Source organism: Eucalyptus grandis, chromosome 2, assembly GCF_016545825.1.
Source record: "Eucalyptus grandis isolate ANBG69807.140 chromosome 2, ASM1654582v1, whole genome shotgun sequence".
NCBI classification, from domain to species: domain Eukaryota; kingdom Viridiplantae; phylum Streptophyta; class Magnoliopsida; order Myrtales; family Myrtaceae; genus Eucalyptus; species Eucalyptus grandis.
The window spans coordinates 57,981,206-58,003,356 of record NC_052613.1 but is presented as its reverse complement, the minus strand read 5'-3'; the positions used below and the strand labels follow the sequence as shown (position 1 = coordinate 58,003,356).

Genomic DNA, 22,151 nt, shown 5'->3' with positions numbered 1-22,151 from the left:
AGGATTGAATTGACACAATTACAATAGGTTTATGACTTTTTCAGTAATTTTCCTTTACCAACTCTTTAACCCCGAGATCTCATTTAGCTCCTCCAACTTCTCCCTAAGACGCAAGAAATAAAATTTGTGGGAGAACGAGGCAAAAACTTCGATTCTTTGTCTTTACCAAAAAAAAAAGAAGAAAAAACTTCGATTCTTTGTCAAGTTTCAAGCTCTATAGACAGAGCCTTATGTAGATCACGACATGCTCGGGTATTCCCTACGTCACTAACAAGTTGGTTTCACATAAACATCATTTGGTCGACAAAACAGGAACTTGACGTGATTTTTCAAATCTTAAGAACCCAAGTTGAGTAAATGGAAAACAAAACGGCATTTCCAACGCTTGGGAATTCTATGCACGTGTCCTTTTTATTTATCAAGGTAAAAGAGGAGTGCAAATAAAGGAGGAGTGCCTTAACCTCTAGGTTAGGTATGCTTTTCCTGTACGATGCCATAAGCCAACATCTACTTATGCATCCTCGAATCAAGGGCTAACATAGTCGGTTAGTCCTCCTTTCAGAGCACATGTAATGGCACCGGCCGAGCTACTTATCTTCGTCGTACTACTCTTGGTGAATACTGGCACCAGCATCCTCAACACCAAGTCGAAAGCAGCTAAACTATTCCCGGCAATCCTCATATTCGGGGACTCAACAGTAGACACCGGTAATAACAACTACATTGTGACTTTGTTCAAGGGCAACCACCTCCCTTATGGCCGCGACTTCCCTGGTCAAGTTCCCACGGGTAGATTTTCTAGTGGAAAACTCGTTCCTGATTTCGTCGCTTCTGCGGCTGGTATCAGAGACAGTTCCTCCGTTTCTAGAGCCTGACCTAAAGGACGGACAACTCCGCACGGGCGTTAGCTTCGCCTCGGGAGGATCAGGGTTTGATGATCTGACAACCGCAATTTCTGGTGTAATCCCGATGTCAAAGCAACTTGAATATTTGGAGAAGTACATTCAGAGGCTTAACAAGATGGTAGGGAAGAGGAGGCAAAGAAGATTTTAAAAGGAGCGTTGGTCATCATCAGTGCAGGAACTAATGACTTCATATTTAATTTCTATGATATTCCCACGAGGAGAATCCAATTCAATATCGGCGAATACCAAGACTTTTTGCTGGGAAGACTACGAGACTTCATATTGGTGAGATGAGAACCTACCTATCACGCGGCCATGATGTTTCTGTTCTAGTAGCAATTTCAGTTATGAATGAACTCATCTGACTGCTAAAAAGTGTTCTTGCACAGCAACTCCACGAACTCGGGTGCCGTAAGATAGCGGTGGCGGGGATTCCTCCAGTTGGCTGTCTGCCCATTCAAATGACCGCAAAATTCAAGAACCCCGAGGATCGAAAATGCGTAGAAGAGGAAAACCTCGATGCTCGAATCTACAATCACAAGCTAGCAAATCTTTTGCCTCAACTACAATCAGTGCTTCCAAAAAGCAAGATTGCCTATGCGGATGTGTACGAGCCAATGATTGACATGATCAATCATCCTCAGAAGTATGGTACGCCAAATAAAACTATTACAGGTTCTTATTATGACACACATTTCAATGCTCTCGTTTCTCCACTCCTTCAGCTTTCAAAGGATGCGTTTTAGTCAAGGGCAATTATCTGTCCATTTGATGTCTAACTGAGATTATGGGTGACAGGATTCCTGGAAACAAAGAAAGGATGCTGTGGCACTGGATTTGTGGAAGCAGGACCTCTGTGCAACGAACTCACACCAACATGTCGTAATTCATCGCAATACTTATTCTGGGATAGCATTCATCCATGCGAGTCGGCGTACTACTACATCTCTCTGTTCCTAGAGGAGCAAGTTCTTCCTCAATTATTCTTTTGCGACTCTACACATGAATACTGAAGATCCATTGATCTATATGCCATTGTTAAAAAAGGAAAAGGGCGCAGGTATTACACATGATTAGCAAATATGAAAGGAGAAAAGGAACCGTTCAAGATTCAACTTTATGAGGGCATCAGCCTGATCCATGGATATAGTAAATAATACGACGTAGGCTAGATTTGAAATTTCATGAACGATGAGTAAGGGCCGGCTGTCAGCCAGAGGGATGAATAATTTCTTTACACATACATAATTTCGTTACCAAGGCCAAATGAACGATACGTTATCTTGAATGCTCCCATTTTTCTTCACGCCATTAACTCAAGATCAAAACTGAGAACTTAAATATCCAAGTATCAAAGGACAAATCAAATTTACAACTCCTCTAACAAATGTTAGTAACAACCCTTTCAACAAAATAAATCTCTTCCTCGATCAGATCAGGGCAAGGAAACATAAAAACTTCATCCATTTTCCTTATTAGTTAAATATATGAATCTTGAGCGATTTTCCTAAAAGTGCAATGACCAAGATACATTTAACACGTAAAAAAAACTGAAAGATTTGAATTTACAGCTGCGTAATTCAACTGCTCTCTCTTGCATATGCGCTTGTCTCCTCTGCAACCTTCCCCCAAACATTGGCAATTTTCTCAGCATACCCAACCTGTGACATTGCCCAGGAAAAAAGACATGATCCGACTAGAAAGCACTACTAAAAATAAAACAGATGTCTAGGTTGGTCAAACCACACAAATCAGGCATAATGATTGACCTAGGCTGACATGTTATCTGGCATAGAACCTCCAACAAAAAGAATTATCAGATCGCAAATCTAAGAAAACCACAATCCAAGAACTCTACTCCAGAATTTATCTCAGAAAGCCTAGTCCTTGTTCATACCATCCACAGAAGAAAATTAGTTTCTTTGATTGGGAAGCCTTCAGGGACAAAATTTTTTACCCAGGAGATATATATTTTTTTTTACCCTGGACATAATCTAGGCATATGTAGCCAAGGCAAAAACAAACAAATAAATAAATGAACATCACTTATTTTGACTCTGTGAATACTGCGCAGACACTACATTAAAATTCACTTCTTTGCAGAGGAGAACTATGGCTCCAATTGCAATCTCTGTCAGTAGACCTCATGACCTGCCAAAATACTGGTCTTGGTCTCTATCCTGATTTTGTCTGGACACCACTTTGAGAACTTGAGATTAACTATGCCTACTATTTTAAGCCAGACAACTACCTATTCAGATCCAAAGTCCACATAGTAGAGGCTCAGTTGATACAGGTAATGGCAACCTGCCTTGGTAATTGTGAATTTAAAATATGGGCTGGTGAGGCAAGCACATAAACAGGTAAAAACTTGATAGGCACCCACTGTCTACTGAGACAGATGCATTGTTGCTGCTGGAGGCAGTCAGCAGAGCCTCCAACGAGGCATACCCTCTTCCTCAACCCCAAATTTAAATTAAGGGGCCATTATGGCATCATGATAATATTTTAGCCTGAACCATGTTTTCAACCATCTGTTGCTTCAAAACTCAAAACTCCAATCAATCATGCCACTGGTAATTACTGAGTTGACGGAATCTTGCACAAAACTAACTTAGACTTCCCCTAAAAGTTGGTGGCGAAAGGCATTTCCAGATACCTAATCCATCCATACACTGCAACTTCAGTAGCACCACCAAAAAATACCCATTGAAATAATATGCCTATTATTATGTGGCATTTGACAAGAATGGATCCGCCCGGTACTATTTCTAAAGGATTAACAAGAACTACAGGCTACATGGAGCTAAGATGCAGCTAGAGGGTCGAAAGATACTGCGTGATAGATCTTACACAGTTGACAGCCCTCGACTGTTCCATAGAAGTGATTGTTGAATTAGCTAGCCAAAAGCTAAAATAGTGCAGTACTCAAATCTGACCAGAAGATATATGCTATTTTCGAATTCTATTGTACTGAAATCACACATAGCCAGCACTATTGAGGATCATCTTCGCTTTACTAGTATCCACAAACAGCATCCAGTGGTGGGGAAACAACCAAAAAATAAATAAAAATATAGCCGCACACCAGACAATTGCAAGAATTCCTGCAGCAGCTGAGACCATCACAGTCATCGGGAGAAGAAGAGACAACATACCTGATTAACAACAAACCCCTTCAGCATATTCAAGAAATCCGCATGCCTTTCCTTATCCAGCCGTTCAAGTTCAGTCCTGTTATTTTCCTGCAATAATACTGCCTCAGTTAGAGGTGAAAGTGTTGAAAACTAAAAATATACTAGAGCCTCTGCCTGTCAAGAAAATTTTGAAAACAATGCCACATATCTTAAAATTCAACATCCCTCTATATGAGGTACTAAAATGACCCTAACAGTCAACAGAAGCTTGAACCTCAGAAATAAGACAAGAAAATTCGGCAGCTATTGTGCTTATTAAAGCGCCCATCTCTTGAAATCAATCGATGGAGTCTCAATACAATCAGTGGAAGACAAGTGGATAACATGCATGTTACCTTAATCCGCTCGTATTCTCTTATTGCAACATTCTTGGCATCCTCAGTGACTCTTACAGTTTCCCTCAATTCCTCTATCTTGCGTATTCTTGACTTGTCGCCACCAAAAATCTTTGATGATGCAGCTTCCAGTTTTTCAGCTCTTGATTTAAGCGAAGACAATTCTGATAAAAGAGTCTGCACCGTCAATAAAGCGCTAGAGCGATCTGAGAAGGCACCGTGTACTGCTAACATGAGACCCAAGTACTCATGAAGGGTATCCTGCAATCCATATTGAGATAAAGATCACCCAAAATCCAGGATATTAGATGTAATCTCCGTGTAGTGGGGAGTTCAACCAAAGGGATCAACCAGGGGATATGAAATTTTCATGCTATAAATTAAGCTTTACCCCCGAACCTTCATAACATCACGGATCAACTCTCTTATAGCCAGACTGCACTACTTAAAACAGGAAGAGAACTTACCAAATGCTTCACCGTATGCAAATTTAATTCCCGGTAAAACCTGCTAGCTTTAACTGCAGCAGTTGCCAAATTTTCATATCAGCTGCCCGTGCTCTCTGAGAATTAAACACAGCCTCCTCATTCTCAAACTTGGTCAGTTTAATGAAGGCCAGTCCCAGTTCTCCCATTGTTTCCCCCATGTCTTGTTGAGCTTTAACTAGTGATTCCGCCTAAGCATGTACACATGACATCAAACAACCAAATATCAGTTTGACATATATCGAATACTTGGCCAGGGGCGAAAGTTCATTCCGGACATGAATGACAGCAAGAAATTACCTGCTGAGAAGCATTGCTTGGTGCTGCTCCATATCATTCATCCTCTCCTTCTTCTCCATAAACTCTTTATCCTCTTCAACCACAGGAGGCTTGGAACCTCCCCAGTCATTGGCAACAGACTGCTTCAACTCCTTAAACAGTCTCAATAAGTCCCTCCCCCCTTTCGCCGGCTGCACGACCTCATGCGGAGCCAACACACTCTCACTGAGAAGCTGCTTCGGAAGCTTGACCCGCGCCGTCGAGCATCCTCAGCGACATCCGTGCTGGTCGGCAAGGGAGCTTCCCTGCACCTGCAGAAACACCTTCAGCTCATCGCTCTTCTTGATGATGGGATGAGCCGCCAATCGCCTCAGAAACTTCTCGAGGCCACCCTCCTCTGCTCCACGAACTCCTGTTTCTGCATCACCTGACTCTCCACCACGCTCTTATCGGGCCTCGGCGGGATAAAGAACCCTCTGTACGACTCGGCCAGCCTATCGGATAGGGTGACCACATCCCGAAACCGCCGGCGGACGCTAAACTCAGGCCCCGAACTCAGGAATGTTGGTTCTCGTGGTGACTAAATAAGTGACGTAGGTGTTACCTCCGGGCACGATGGAGTTGGAGACCTCCTGCTCCTTCTGGGGATTGGACACGGTAATCTTGATGTACTCGGCGCTAGAGGAAGAAGATCGGGAGAAGCTACGGGGGCTATCGGAGCTCCGGCTAGGGCTATCGGCGCCGTTGATCTCGGAGGAGGCGTCGCCATCGAAGGGGGCTGAAGATGACATCGGCGTAGGAAGGGGCTCGATGTAGGAGGAGGAGGAGCTGTCGTGGGAGCTAGGGTTTCGAGGCTCGGAATAGGGGGCGGGGGCGAGCAAGGGATCGGAGTCGGCGGGAGTGGCGAGGACGGGAGGGGAGAGAGGGTGGGGGTGGGGGTGGGGTGGAGGGAGTCGGCGAGGGAATTGGACATGGCGCTCCGGTAGTCGGAGGTGGAGTAGGATCTGGAGGGGTCGGCCAGGACGAGGGACTCCATCTCTTCCTTGGAGGCGTAGAGGTGGGCCTCCTCGAAACCCTGGTTGTTCTCCGAGCCCATCATCTTCGGAAATTTCCCGATCCGGGGAGGGGCGGCCGTGGTCGCCGATCTGGCAATGAGGAGGACTTACCGGGGTTCGATCTTCGGTTCCTCAGACAAAGTGGAGTGAAAGCGAGGGAAGAACAAGAAGAAGAAGACGACGACGAAGAAGACGTGAAGGAGAGAAGAGAGTCATGTCAGGGAAGTGAGGCTTAGGTGGGGAGGCGACGATGGAGGAGGAGCTGCACGTGGCTCTGGCTCTGGCTCTGCCTCTGGCTCTGGCTGGGCTTTGGACATCGCACAAGGAAACCCCAAAGTAACCAACGGCGAAACCAAAGAACGACGAAGAAGATGAAGCGTGGAGTCGTGGTGTCGTGAATCGGGGAAAGGAGGAAACGGTGGGTAATTTTTCACCGGTCGGTCTCAAGTCTTCGCCAGCATATCGCGATAACCCCACGGACCGGTTCGATCTTCGCTTTTGCTTTTCGCCCTTTCCACTCCATCCGTCCATTCCCCCTTCCAGGTCTGGATTCATCCTTACGCCTAAATAGTATTCGATAGGGATCGTGACATGGTGCGTTTGAATCCGATCTTCCGATCTTTCTCATATCAATGACGCAATAAATTTTATGGTCCAAAGACTACGAGTTATATTAACTTGAAAATCATGGCCATATCCATTATTTGAGCAATTTAAACGAAATACATAGAAATATAATGTTAAAATAATTAAATATTAAATTATATCTTCATTTATTTAGAATAATTAATGATGATCGTAAAATCTCATAATATCGTAATAAGAAATTTTGAGTTCAAATCTTTCACATGCTTTATTTACCTTTTCAATTAGATATGTTCATTATTAGTCTTGTACTAAATAAAAAAAAAAAAATCAAACTAAACATGAGGAAGAGTGTTAAAATAACTAAATATTAAATAATATTTTCATCTAACAATTTAAATTTTTAAAACACTTGATACTAATCTTATAAAATCTCACATGCGACGTCTAAAATTCTAATGCATCACAATATAAGTGCTAATGTTCTTAGGTTAAGATTGATGCATATATAATTGCTCTAAATATCACTCGTGAACTTTGCTAGCACCCTAAGAAGATTGCTTTTTAATTCCTTCGATCTATGTTTAAAATTCCTGGATTGGACAATACGCACCATCTAGTCTACGCTAATTGACCGAGATATATATATCTATATATATATATTAAAATATAAAATTAGGTGCAATTTAATTCAAAATTAGGTGCATCCGAATTTCAAGTTCCAATGGTGAACCGGGTCAAAAATCCTATCCCGGGACTGGGATAGTAGCTGGGACCTCGGACGATGCTAATGGGGCACGGTCATCCAAACGCGCCTAAAGAGTAACTGCGAAGGCACGTCAACGTTTTTGTTTTTCTCTGGCGGAAAGTAAAAGAAAAGACAACCAAACTGGTCATGAAAATGGGAAAAAGAAAAGGATTTATAAAAGCAAAGAAAAAAAAGAAAAAAAAAAAGGGGTAAAAAGCAAAAATATTGGGAAGAAGGCGGAGTTGCCTTACTACTGTGTTTTACTCTGGAGTGGGGAGCGAAACCCTAAAGCTTAAACCCCAGCAGGTCGCTGCTGCTTTCGCTCGCTCATCGCCATGGCCTCCAAGTTCGGCCTTGCCGGCGGGATACCGGGCGGCGAGTCCGGCCGATATGGGACGCCATCGATTCTCGTCAGTTCAAGACTGCTCTCAAGCTCGTCTCTTCGCTCCTCGGGAAGTTCCCCAATTCTCCTTACGTCCTCGTAAGATCCCATCGCTATGTCCCCCATTCGCTCCTCTTCCTTCTTCTCTTTTGAGCCTTCGTCTTTGCTTGTCGAGCCGTCCGGGATTCATTTCCCCTTCCTCTCGCCCTGATCGCTCCTTTCGCACCGCGAAATCGCGCTTTCCGATATTTCGGATATCGATTCTCGTTCTGCCCTCGTCCTGTTTTCAGACTTTGATTCTTTTCTATTTTTAGCCGATCTCAATCATCGGTGTAAGGTTTTCGAACTTAGAGAATGCGCAGTCCATCAGGGCTTTCCGCTCGCAAATAGAGTTCGTTACGCGGTGAAGCAATGTGGGAGCTCCGGCAGCTCGGACGACAGTGTCGTGACTGCCTTATGGATTCTCTTTTCCTTGTTTCTTCTCTGTATCTGCCGGAGTTGCTCTCGGTTTTTAGTGAATAACACATGGCGTTGTGCAGTCTCTTAAAGCTCTCGTTCTGGAGAGGATGGGAAAGCCGGAAGAAGCCTTGTCTGTTTGCTTGAGTGCGAAAGAGCTGCTACATTCCAATGACTCCGCGTTGATGGATGATCTCACTCTCAGTACTTTACAAATTGTCTTCCAGCGGCTCGGTCACTGTCAGTATTTCAAACTTCCTACATACATGCTCATGCTATTAGAACTATACGGTGCCTCCTGCAGTGCCTAACTTCTTTGTTATTCTATCAGCGGAGCTGGCTACTAGCTGTTATGAACATGCCGCTGCGAAATTCCCAACTAATTTAGACCTTATGATGGGGCTTTTCAACTGCTATGTTCGCAGCTCATTTGTGAAGCAACAACAGGTTTTCTTTTCATTATTCTGAATTTTGCATTCTCAGATCACTCTATCTGCTTCTACGTGCACTCACTGGCCAATCTTTACTTCTGCTGTCCTGCCTTATTACAGACAGCTATCAAAATGTACAAAATAGCCAGTGAAGAACGATTCTTGCTCTGGGCTGTTTGTAGCGTCCAACTGCAGGTTTTGAAATTTTCTCTCTCTCCCCTGTAGATATTTACGTATATTCATGGACATTAGTCTACTTTCCTGCAACATTACTTATCTGGCAGGTGATATTATTTGCATCTATTTCCAACCCAGAGTAGGAAAAAGAAACAGGCTAGAGAAGTGGTACAAAAGCAAACGGTGGGCTCCAAATTTTGAAATTCCTATAGCTTGAACAAACTTTTGAACACAAGGTCTGCTAGGGAATCAATAAAGTTTGCTTGCTTCTGAACATGACTGATCTTGTAATTTAATTGGATGGTCTATTAATATAAGGTGTTTGGAATATGACTCTTAGTCCACTATTGGCCTATCACTTATCATAAATTATTCAGACAATGGGGTTTTAGATTATTTAAAACAAAGTATTTGCGTTCTTCTCCTTTGCTGTCCTTGGACGGGAATGATTGGGACTGCTTCTTATGCATGTACCAATCTAACTTGAGTTATAGTAGGGTTTACTGAGCAAGAATTATGGGCTTGGTAGGGCATCATTCATCTGCATAAGTTGACTTTTGAAGTTGTCACCCATAACCAAAGGTTGCTTTAGCTCATGTATAATTTCTTTGGCAACATTGGGAAGAACTTGACAACATATATATGTCCATGCAATAGTTAGGTTTTCATTGCCGAAAACTTACAATAAGTGGCCATACTACTCTTTCGGGAACTTTGTACGTATAAAAGAACTCTATATACTGAAAGAGATGCAAACTCCTCACCTTGTCTGGATTTGACTATGAAAGCCGATACGGAAAAAGAGTTCTAAGATGTACTTGCTTTATAAGGATCTCTGAAGATTTGCTTTCTTGAAACCAGCCTCTTTAGGTGGCTGTGAGTGTGTATTTAGGATAATTCTTATCTTTCTGAATGTATACGAGGACCTCTTCTTACAGGTTCTTTGTGGCAATGGCGGAGAGAAGCTGTTGCTGTTAGCAGAGGGCTTGCTTAAGAAGCATGTTGCTACCCATAGCTTGCATGAACCAGAAGGTATTTCTTATGGGTCTGCCATACCTTGAATATGTATTTGCTTCCTAATACTAACTTTAATCTCATGGCAGCTCTTATGGTCTACATCTCTTTGTTGGAACAGCAAGATAAGTATAGTCATGCTCTTGAAATCCTGTCAGGAAATTTGGGATCACTTCTGATGGTTGAAGTTGATAAGCTACGTATACAGGTACTCTAGACAGCTTTCTAACCTCCTGAACTTACCTCTTGTAGAGCTTTATTTGGCACAAGGCTATAATATTGATGAAATATACTAAATGACTCTTAGAGGAGTGAAAGGAGAAAATCCTTGCATCATTGACTTTAGAGGTAGGAGTGGCTCCAGTATGATGAGAATGATAAGAAATTGAACCCCCACCGTCCCTCCGCTATACCGTTTCAAAAATGTTCTTCTATGCAACTATTTTCTGAAATTAGTTCTATTCAACTTTTCTCGAGTCTTCATGTAAAGTTTGGATTTTTAAGAGGCTTGACTATGATTTTATTGAAAGGACAAGTGAACATTTTGGAGGGAGAATTTTCCAGATAACAGTTTACTGTTGCTAGTTCATGTCAAGTTGCACATTGATTCTTGAGAATATTCGAAAGATATAGTTCTTCATGTTCATCTCTCCATAAGAAAGTCTTACTGATTGAAAGAAAATCATTTCCATGAGAAAGAGCCATACTGTGATAGTCCAAACTTTGTTAGTTGAGGCACTTCTTTACTCCTTGGAGGCTTGGATAGCAGTGTCAATGGGGCACCTGAAAAGCCGCCTGGACACATTTGTGGAGGAAGTTGGACAAAATTTGCACCGTTCAGCACAGCAGGGCTTTTTCCAGTGGTTCCTAGGTGCTTTGTCATGCTTTGCGTGTGCGTGTGTGCATGTGTTGGTGACACACAAAATGAGAAATCTGTTTTTGTGAGATCAGAAGAAAGATGGTGAGAGAATTCTAGGAAACAGAGGAGGATAGTTTATTCTATTGTAATGTCAAACTGCAGGAGAGGAGATGGAAAGGAGCTCTAAGTATGTAATTCATCATGCTTCATAAACATGTCACATGGCATGTACATTGCAGAAATCAGGTTCTCTGCAGCCACTTTCTTAGATAGAAACTTAAAACTTGTGAACAAGGTGGAAATCACTTTAATAAGTCTGATGAAGATCTACGTACACATAAAGCTGATTTATGCTTGGGTTTATTTTTCGTTGTGTTTTTCCCAGAATCCCTCTGTTGATCACTTTCCTTTTTGAGTGCTGGGACATAGAGAGAATAGAGGTGAAAGAGGAAAAATTTAAATCTCTTGAAATCGTATCTATGCGTATTGATGCTTTGAAGGAGGTCTTTCACTGTGTTTGTAGAACTTGCTAACGTCAATTGAGTTTGCCACCCATGTGTTATTCATTTGCCTTCTTACCATCTTGCTCTGTCTTTAAGTTGACAGGGGAGACTTCTTGCTCGGACAGGTGACTATAAAGCTGCGGCCGATGTGTATGAGAAGATCTTAGAGTCATGGTATGACTGAACCAGTATTAATTTCAAAACAAGTTCAATTATCACATCCCAGTAATTCAGCTTCGGATTGGTGTTTGGCATTTGCTTTTATGTTAAATAAGACACTGTATCTTTACTTCCAGTAACAAATTTGCGGTTTTCTATCTACCTGCGAAGGGAAAGTCTCTGTGGCTGTGTACATGCATTTATTGGGAGTTATTTTATGTGATTGTAGTGATAAAAATCCTTTGCTTATTCTGAGCCTGTAAGATTTTTCTTCCATTTCTCGAAGGTTTTTTTTTTGTTTGGCCCTTTTTCTTGCAGTTTGACCTAGCAGCAATGTGTTATTCCTTTTTATCCTTAAGTTATGCAAATGACTGAAAGACCTGTTTCTTAACTTTAAGTTGTGGCCTGTCATATCTTATTGATATAATGTGTAAATGTGAATGGATCTTACTAATTTAGGTGCAGTTAAATACTTGTTCTTTTACTCCACTACTTCTATTGTCTGGCTTTTCACCTAGATTTTCTTGTCTAAATTTTGGCAGCCCTTTTTCTTTCCAGTAGCGCTCTATTCTTTTTCCTCAAATCAGGAAGGCTTGCCTCCATGACGATGACAATTGGTGTTAATGGCTTTAACTGAAGCCTGGTCCTCTAGCATTTTTCACTGAAGTTCTTTTTTATTATTTGAAAATCATTGTGAAAGTAATTGCGTGTTTAAGGGAAAATCAATCTCATTAGCAAGCTATCCTCCTTACATATACTTATAGCCGTTGATCTTGTCTGTGTATTCTGGCAGCCCTGATGACTGGGAATGTCTGCAACATTATCTAGATTGTTTGCTGGAGGATGACCGACCCAGGGCAATGAACCAATTGAAAATAGGATCGATGCTATTAAATTTGCAGACTGCAGATCAATTCCCTTGACAGATGAAGTGGTACTTGCTTGTTCCTCTTAATAATGAAATCTGGATTACTGTTGTTATTGTTATTGTTATTGTTGTTGGTGTTGTTGAATTGTGAACTTCAACTAGTGTTCATGCATCAAATGATGCAATTTGGATTCGCAGTTTGATTCTCGTATAACAAGAGCATCAACTTTTGTGCATAAGTTGCAAGAGAACCTTGGAAATGATATTGTAAGATGTCCATACCTTGGCAATCTGGAGATTGAAAGAAGAAAGCACTTATATGGCAAAGGAGATGAGCAAAAGTTAATGGAGGATCTGATACAATATTTTTTTAGGTATTTTACTACCTTGTATTGTTTTAAAATGGCTTTGTTCGTGTGATGACTTTAGACAGTATGAATGCTGCGAAGTTCAAAATAATCATTAATTCTGTCATCAGTTCAGAAGATTTAAAGAAATGGGTTTTGGTTTACACATTTTTGTTTGTAGATTTATTGCTTATGGTGTGGCCATTTCTTCTCTGCCATTTTATTTGTCTCTGTGACAGGTTTGGCCATAGCATGCTTCACTTCTGATGTCGAGGTGTTTGTTCAAGTCTTATCATCAGATAGAAAGATGGAGCTGTTTAAGAAATTGATCGAAAGCTCTTCAACCATTTCTCAAGTGCCAGCGAAAGCATTGGGGTTGTCAATTACCGTATTTAAGTTTCAACAATTAGTGGAAACATATACGGGCTCACTGTGGGTGGTGCGTCCAGCATAGTCTTATTTTATATGTTTGTGATTAGTCATGTTACTTTTTTTTCCCCAGCATTCCCTTTGTCTGGTCTATATGCCAGATGTTATTAAAATTTTGTACAGTGATACATGGAGCATATTCATTTGTATGTCTGGGGATGTGAATAAAGTTTGAACTTCCCAAATGTCATAGAGCTTTCTCTGTTGATCAATGAGTGCCTTAACAACGGAATTTTTTTGCAGATGAGTTGTTTTATTCAAACAATTAGTGGCTGGTTCAAAGCTAACTTTACCTGATCTTTCCAGGACTCGAGGATCTTGCAGTAAAGATGGTAGAGATGTTCTGTAAGAATCTTCCTCTTTCAAAGGACTTGGATCCACAAGAGAGCATGCATGGCGAAGAGCTTTTATCAATGGCGTGTAATGTGTTAATTCAGGTATTTTATGTTGACAAATTAACCCATTTTGGAGGTCCGCATGTTCGGTTGACATGTTCAATCAAATAAGATATGAAAGATTTCATTTCATTGTGGCATATAAAATTTGTTCTGCTTTCTTAAGCTAAAGAATGTGGGGAGCACCTTCCTCAGTTGCATAAGATTTTTTTTCATACATAGAAGAAGCAGACACTGCGGAAATTAGAATCTTTGTCTTGTGGTGGGTCTTAACTGTTGAGTTTATCATGCACGTTTACTTTCTCTTTATCTTTGTCCAAAAATCTGCTTAACAGAGTGGGATACTTGAACAAAAATGATTGGAGTCAAGATTGGAGTTTATTTCATTGATTGGAACTATGTAGGATGACGTCCTCCTTGAGGAACTATTTGTGACACCTAGTTGCTCTAATAATAAATTTGATACAGGCGGGACTGGCACAAAGATATTTGTGTTTTCGACAATTGAGATGCCGGATATTGGATTCTCTGCTTATTTGCCTTTATAAATCTAATTAGTGAATTTGATAGAGTTATTAAAACTGCAAGCATCGCATAAAGTTGAACAACCACAATTGTTTAGTTTTAGCCAGCGGCTAACTCTAAATGGTTCTTTGGTTTTGTATGCTAGGTAGCTGTGTGTTTTAAGTTATCATCGTGGCTACATGACAGTTCAATGATTGGGATTGTTAGTCTCTAGTCTCCGGCAATGAATGGAATGGGTGGTACTATGTTTGTTAGGCATTCTCTATTTATTGGTTAAGGTGATCAATGAGATATCTGAATCTTTTCAAGAAAAACTTAAGTTGTAATTTCTGTCGTGATGCACAGTGTTGCTTGAACAGGTGCGGATATCCATTTCTTAACTGTATATTTGAAGTTACTTGACAAATGCCGATATATGTAATCCAAATGGATTTGATGGTCATGTACCAGTGACTCGTGATTTTATTCACATTATACAGTGGTAACATCTACAATTTTCCTTTTGACATAGTTATTCTGGCGTACACAATATTTTGGCTTCATCCTGGAGGCAATTATGGTTTTAGAGTTTGGATTAACCATCCGAAGGTAAAATTTATGTGCTTTTTACTTTCTTGCCATGCTGTGTCTTCAAAGTGGTTCCAAACTATTCAGCTTTTTTTTTCCCCTCCCATGTAAATGTTCTTTAAATTTGCATTTGCCTTTACGTAAAGATGGTTCCGTACCCTTAGTTGTGCATGAGAAGTATAGGTGAGGTATACCTGAATTCATATGGGAGATTTTAGTTGTATAAACATGTCAAGGATTCCTATTGGCTGTAAGCATTGTAATCACAGTTAGTGATTGATCTTTTTTTTTTTTTTGTGAGAAGAGTGAAGTGGCAGGATGTATTGGCAACAGCCACTACGTGTTGGCTTTTCATGGAGCCTCTGGCTAAATTGTTTTTGCAGTTGTTGCTGATATATTTGTGGTTATTTAATTTTCAAATGAGAATATAAAGAATACATGCTTAATTGCCTTTTCAAAGTGTAAGATAGAGATTGGTTGATTTAGTGAGGAGCAGTGTTAAAATGGCCCTTGAATCAAGGAAATGTGAGGAAAAATATTTGTGGAAATAGGCTTTTATATGTGTGGAGAAAATTAGCAAAAATGTTAGTGGAAACTTTGATAGTAGCCTTATGAGTCTAATCACATTAAATTTTCCATTTCGTGCTAACCATCCAACTTCATGTTATCCCAAGAAAAACCAATCTTATGATGACTTATCCCTTGTTAATTCAGATATTTTGTGTTGACAAAGTATCCCAATTGTGAACTCTCATTTGTCATTCATCTCTCATCAAAAAGTAGTACTTGTTTCAGCTGTGGATCAGTGATGTCCTTAGTAAACTTTGGATTGGTCACCTGCCTGCAGTGTTGGTGTAGCCTCAGGTCTATTTTTAGTGTGGGATTCCTTATTCCTAGTGAAGAGGTTAGTCAAGCTGGCACTCGACTTGCTTGTATAATCCTTTTGACCAGACATTTTTGGGGTGGGAGGCTGTTCGCCGTACCTAATGCATATAAAATATGAAGGTCTTCCTTGGATCCACAGATATAGTATACTTGTGATCGCAGCAGTATGCTGTAGGGGGTGGAGACTGCTGCGGTTTGTTTACACTCATCCGACTGTTATGTCTACAAGTTTCAGATGTCTCAATGTGATAATTTCTGATTGAAAAATGTTTTCTGGATCTGTCTCCATGTGATTTCAAATTCATCATGACCTGCCTCTGAAGTGTAGTTTCAAATTTAAATGTTCTAAGTTCCTCAATTTTACATCTCCTGTTGAAGCACATAGGCTCAAAAAGCATGTTGCTTGCTCTTGCTTTTGATTTGTTATTGAAGCCATGTGCTTGTCCATGATGTTCTTGTTACATATAAGAAAGCAAATGTTCTTCTATGGCACAGATTTATTATTAATAAGTCATTTAGTTTTTGCATAGGCCAAACCATGGTTTGAAATTTTCACCAATTGTCGTCATGGGAAATGTATGATAATTGAAGTCTGGATGCTCTTACCTGGATATAACTTGAATTTGTTATGCTTGCAGGCATGTCTCGCAGTACAAGATCTTATTAGTGCACTTGTATTCTCACTTGGGTGCCATTTCATTGGCATATGACTGGTAGGTCTTGACAAGTTAATGACTCATTTCTTAATCAAAGCAGCTTCTGTTTATCTTGCATTTGAAAACGAGTGCAATACTCCTTCCTTTGTCAATTCTGAAAAGTCATCTTGCTTTATGGTTAGGTACAAGTCTTTGGAAGTTAAGAACATCTTGCTGGAAACTGTTTCCCACAACATTCTTCCCCAGATGTTGGGTTCCCTTCTTTGGATGGATCTTAATACTCTATTGAGGGACTATCTCAAGTTTATGGATGATCATTTTAAAGAATCGGCAGATTTAACATTTCTTGCATATCGCCACAGAAATTACTCAAAAGTATGTTTTAACTTTTGCAATATCTTACTCAATAAGGAGTTCCAATTTCACTGCAACAATGAATTACTTTGAATGAGTAGTTTGTATAGATTAGAATGCGTTTCTTCTTGCTTGAGTGTATGTGTATTTCTTTGTGAGATTGTATGGAGCTCTCTCTCTCTCCCCCCACCCCCCCCCTCCCTCCCTCCTGGGTGGTGGGTGGGAGCCACACATTAGGACACATTAATCGGCAATCATTTAAGGTTTGCTTCTGCACCTCTGGGTCTTGCGGCGCTCTTTGCATGACTGCTGGTTTTTGTTGGCAAATAATCAAAATGAGGAGAAACTTGTTTCTGCTTATTTTGTTTGAGTTTAGCCTAGCCCAGATAAGTAGAAATATCTTCAATGAATTTGCTGATGTTGGTCCTGAATAGAAATGTTAAGTTTTCACCCAAAGCGGGAGTGCTGAGGAGGAGCTTGGTGGTTCCACTGGCAGGCAACATATTTATAAAATGGTTTGGCAGATGTTCATGGACCTACTGGTTCTCATACTAAGTCAAGAAATGATTAGATGAAATCTAATTTATCCCTTATTTCTTCTTACATGTCTCCATCAAATAGGCTCTTTAGTGTTCCTAGATGAGAATGGTCCTGGTTGCATGTGGTGGTTAGGGTCAATTGAATGAAGCTTCCACTCACTGTTGGTACTTTTTTTTTTTTTTTTTTTTGCGAGCACTCTCTCATGTACTAACCAGTGTCGGTTCCAGAAGGCTCCTCAAGTGAGCATACAGCTTTGCAGATGATTTTTGTCCACTAGGTTCTATTAGTTAACGAACTTTAAGTGGAAGAGAATAGAATTTGAATTAATAAAAATTAAGAAGTTTGCAATGTAAAGATCCTGACAACATATGATCTGTCACTGCTTAAAGCATGCTATTGTAAACTGATCCTTTCTGCTCTAACTGTTGCTTGTGTCTGATTTATTTGCTCAGAATGATGTTTAAGGAGTGTTTAAGGAGTCCTTACTATGTTGATGTGAGTTCTGTTGTGAGTGATATTCATTTATAGTCATCCTTATATTAATTCCATATTTTGATGCTTTGCCTGCTTCAAAGATTGATTAAACGGATAAATATTCTTTTTTCTGTTCACTTCTATGTGTGATCTGTTGGTCTGATCTTTGTTCTTTGACTTTGAATTTTGATCTGGTGATTGTGATGTTTACTGAAGCAGTTAAGCTAGGGTGGAAGTCACATGAATGATTGCTGTTGCATATGCAATTTAAACGATGTAAAAATGATTTCTTTGTGACTTATTTTCAAGGTCATATATGTTATGTACTATGTCGTAGTTTCCGATGACATGCACACGTGTAAACATTCGAATACCTTGTTATGCCTCTTCAATTCTGAGACTAGGCACTGTTGCCTGTTGATGGAGAATTCCTTGATTTACATTAGATGGACATTGTATTTCAGGCGATTGAATTTGTGCAGTTCAAGGAAAGGTTGCAAAACTCCAATCAGTACTTACTTGCCAGGATTGAATCAGCAATTTTGGAGTTAAAGCAAAATGCTGGTAACATTGATGAAGAGGAGGTACAGCCCTAGTGCAATTTGTTGGGTTGTTGTTGTTTGTGAATGCTTTGAAGTCATTCATCATGACTTTCTTATTCCATATATTTTGAGAACCTGAAAGGTGGAATGCATTTTGTCCAGCTCTCAAGTGAGTTGGATCTAATACTTTGACCTCTAATGAAATTTGACTATTTTTACTCTCTTATTCAGTGTATTCTTGAGAATTTAAAATATGGGTGCATTTTGTTGAGCTCTCAAATGAGATTGGATTGAAGTCTTTGACCTTTAATGAAGATTTAGAGTCTCGGCCTTGGTGGACGCCAACACCTGAGGAAAATTATCTTTTAGGTCAGTCGATATTCATAATGTTCTCATCAAATTTGCTATTTATTCTGCAGAAGATACTTTCATGTGCTTCTTGACTGTGCACATGTTTCCTTTTTAATTTACAAAGATATCCTCCTTCCTTTTGAGTAAGTTGAGCTGAATTCAAGTTGTCAACTTTTTGTCAGGTCCAGTTGAGGAGATTTCCCATTTTCCCAAAGACAACTTGGTATGAATATATTCTAAACCTGTTCTTATGCAATTTCCTTTTATGAATAATCACTACTCTTAATTAAAGGTGGATGGCATATCTCTTTTGTGGCTAAATAGTTAATCTCTTCAGTGAGTGAATCCTTGTTGAGTGTTTTTTTCACGTACTTGCTGTTCCTCAATATTTTTTTGGTGGAGGAGGCATCATGCTTGTTTATGAAAGTTTCCATGCAGCATCTCTTCAATCTGCCGACCATTAAATAAGTTTCAACTGTATTATCTCAAGTAAATGTATCTGAGAACTTTCCTTTATATATCAAAGTTACAACTTTATTAATTGCTCCATCTCTATAGATAACGCGCATTTATGTGATCTTGCTTGCAAAGTGTTGTTTGATATTCTGGATTTGAAGCTCTATGTATGATCAATAAAAACTTGCTAGCAGACAGAAAATGCATGTTCATGTTTATATATAGCCATGCTAAATATGGTCGTCAGAGATGGATCTTTATTGCTGAAATGTGCCAAACTCAGTCTTTCCTCAAGCTTTGGTTGATCGCTTTGGGAAATTTTGTAGTTAATGGAAGAGTCACAGATTATCACTAGATGCAGATTTTCCAAATCGCTACCATGTTTCTTTCAGTTGAGAAAGTCAGTTTTTTTTTTTTTTTTTGGAATTTGGATGAGGATAGTGGGGATGTGTAGTGACAAACTTGATTTACAACATAGAAAGTGATTGGCAGTTGTTATAAATTCAATGCAAAATGAAACATTAAGTGGGGCATTTACAATTGAAAGCTGGCTATAATACCATGTCAGAATATCCTATTGAGAAGCTTAAGCCATTAGGTGGAGGGTGGCTAAATGTATACAAAGCCAAGAGAAACCCCATAGGAAAAAGGATGGTCTGTAGGCAGGGCTGTGGAAGGAAAGTCAAAATGCTAGAGCTGATATAACATGAGACTGCAGCTTTTTTTTTTTGCTGATGTGAAGTTAGTTCTAAATTTGCTGATATAACTTGTTCATTAATAAGTAGCAGTAATGAAATTTAAAAAAAAAAAAAAAAAATTGATATGAGAGGACGGGAAAACTTGACAAGCATGAGCCTCAGGAAAAGTGGCACAATTTAGTCTCAAACATTAACAACCATGGATTTCCATTGCATTATCTAGCTTTATCACTCCAACTAAAGCATATACTTCAGATAGACTTGATCGTGATGTTCTAGTCAAGCAATCTATGGTTATTCGAGAACTATCAGAACAGATCATGGGCGTGGTGGCTTTTCTGGCCTAGCCACTCAATGGTCATATGGGCAGGCTTGGAGGGGTGTGCATGGAAAAGCCTGCATGGCCCTATTTGGCACAGGCAGTCTTAAAAGTTTGTATAACCAATTTATGCAGGTTATTATGATGGACATATGGTGTGACCCAAGAAAGTGAGATCCTTTGGTTGGAATTTTTGTTTTAGGGCACTGACTAAACCAACTACTGTAAGGTCATTTTAGAACATTGAAAACAGTAAGTGTAATAAATTCACTTACCAATAGAAAATTGAATATGAAAAGATTTTTGCATCCCCAAAGTAATTATATTTCAACAGTGCTCAGGGTTGATCACCTGTGGAAGTTTTGTAGTAAACGGTCTTAGTAATTCACAGATTTTAGAATTTTAGGGGACAAATGATAAATATGATTTATGATTGTTCATACATTCGTGGTTACATAGATGCTTTTAGTGCTAACAGATCTGGATGCAGATCTTTTCCAAATCAGCACCATGTTTCTTTTAGTTGATAAAGTTGTCTTCTTTGGAAGAGTACTGATAGATTTATAATGAGGAGCTTTCGCTTCACCATGAGAAAATCAATAATGAGCAAAAGGCTTCTATGTGTGGAAGGAGTTAGGATGTTAGATCTCATGTAACATGAAACTGCACCTTTTGCAGATTTGAGGCATTTTTAAACAAGAATTTTTTAGGATTCTGGCTTGTTTGGTTTTTTGATGAGTGGCAAACACCAAATAGAAATTCAATTGTATCTTCATTTGTGTGTGCTGGAAAATTCTGTGGGCATCAACTCTAGGAAAGTCTAAGCATTCAATCTTCCATAAGGATCTCCATTAGTTTGATGTGATCAGTGAAATCCTTTATCCAAACAAAAGGTATGTGGTCAATGAAAAACATGTGAGTTTAGAGAAATGTACTGCAATGGAGCATTTGGTGGTTTTCTGATATGCCTGAAATTTTGCACAATATCATGACTTAGAAGCCTAATAGACCAAATTGGTGCACAATGAAGTCAAACCCCTTAGGCTGGGATTATATGGGCTACTTAAACCAGTGACGGTAAGTTCATATTTTCATGATATTGAGAAAAAAGAGTAAACACGCAGATTCAGATATCAAAATTAATTCTTCCCCAAAGTAAAACCATTCACAAGAGGTGCCTTGTGCGCACTTTTGTAAGGAAATCTGAAAAATTTATAATTACATTCAAGAAAAGCGTGATTTCCATAAAATTTCGGTTGTATTGGTGGCATTTTCCTTCTTTTGGAATAATAAAATGCCAAATATATAGGGTATCACTATCCCAAGTTCTGGCCATTCTTGGCAAAGAACTAATATCATCTGCTTTTCTGTCTTATCAAGCTATAGGCTTGCATTGGGCGTCGTTATCCTAGTTTCCTCTAAAAATCTTCTGGTATGCCGACTTTTTTGTCTGGAGTAGGAAAGTAGATTTTTGGCATATAGTTCTTGCCCAACTGTCTTTTTTTTCTTTAGATCAACTGTGTTGTCGGGGAAAAAGTGGTTGGCATCATGAAGCATTGTTGCTTCCACATACTAAAATTTCACAGTCCTGTTAAAATGTACTTCCAGTCTTCCTCCCAGGTCGCTGTAATTTCGTTGACAGAAGTGCATAACTCTAGAATCTAAAAAGTTCCTCCATTGATGACATTTAGGTTAACTCATATAATTTCTGGTTGGGTCTTCATTGTATCCTTAGATGTGTTCTTTACATTGGTCCTTTTCTTCTAGATAGAATTCTTATTGGCTGAACTGTCTTCTATGAAGATCTTTTCGCATGATCCATGCGTTCATTTTTCTGCCTTTTAATCTGACTAAAATTTGGTTTTCTTCACTAAACTAGAGGAAGAAACGGGAAGCCAACACACGGACACTGATTGAGAAGAAAGCCCTTCTTCCGCGGATGATTTATCTCTCTATCCAGAGTGCTTCAGTATCCTTCAAGGATGGTGTTGAAGTGAATGGGTCTGGATCAAATCCTAATGTCTCATCAGAGATGAAGCTCCTGTGAACACTATGCAAGATTTTGGGTTATCATTTATCTGATGCATTGGGAGTGTACAGAAGAAGTGTGTAGAGGTTTAAAATCAACTGAGGTATGATTACATTCTTTCTTTAGAATTTCACTTATGCTACTTG

The 22,151-nt window shown here is 39.6% G+C and overlaps 2 protein-coding genes and 1 pseudogene across 2 annotated transcripts; 2 read left to right on the top strand and 1 right to left on the bottom strand.

Moving 5' to 3' along the window:
* Nucleotides 1-522: 522 nt before the first annotated feature.
* Nucleotides 523-2,025, top strand: LOC104434123 (GDSL esterase/lipase At2g30310). Its single transcript, XM_010047089.3, is given in 5 exon segments — nt 523-844; nt 846-1,027; nt 1,030-1,190; nt 1,295-1,556; nt 1,704-2,025. Coding segments are annotated over 5 exon segments (1,092 nt in total). The 5' UTR covers nt 523-572; the 3' UTR covers nt 1,919-2,025.
* A 196-nt stretch (nt 2,026-2,221) lies between these two features.
* LOC104434122 (sorting nexin 2A) lies at nt 2,222-6,660 on the bottom strand. The gene is given in 13 exon segments (XM_010047088.2): nt 2,222-2,566; nt 4,064-4,150; nt 4,438-4,698; nt 4,905-4,978; nt 4,981-5,113; nt 5,223-5,242; nt 5,245-5,452; nt 5,454-5,472; nt 5,474-5,500; nt 5,502-5,589; nt 5,592-5,746; nt 5,748-6,139; nt 6,142-6,660. Coding segments are annotated over 13 exon segments (1,704 nt in total). The 5' UTR covers nt 6,301-6,660; the 3' UTR covers nt 2,222-2,485.
* Nucleotides 6,661-7,828: 1,168 nt separating this feature from the next.
* Nucleotides 7,829-22,089, top strand: LOC120290827 (annotated as a pseudogene).
* The last annotated feature ends 62 nt before the right edge of the window (nt 22,090-22,151 follow it).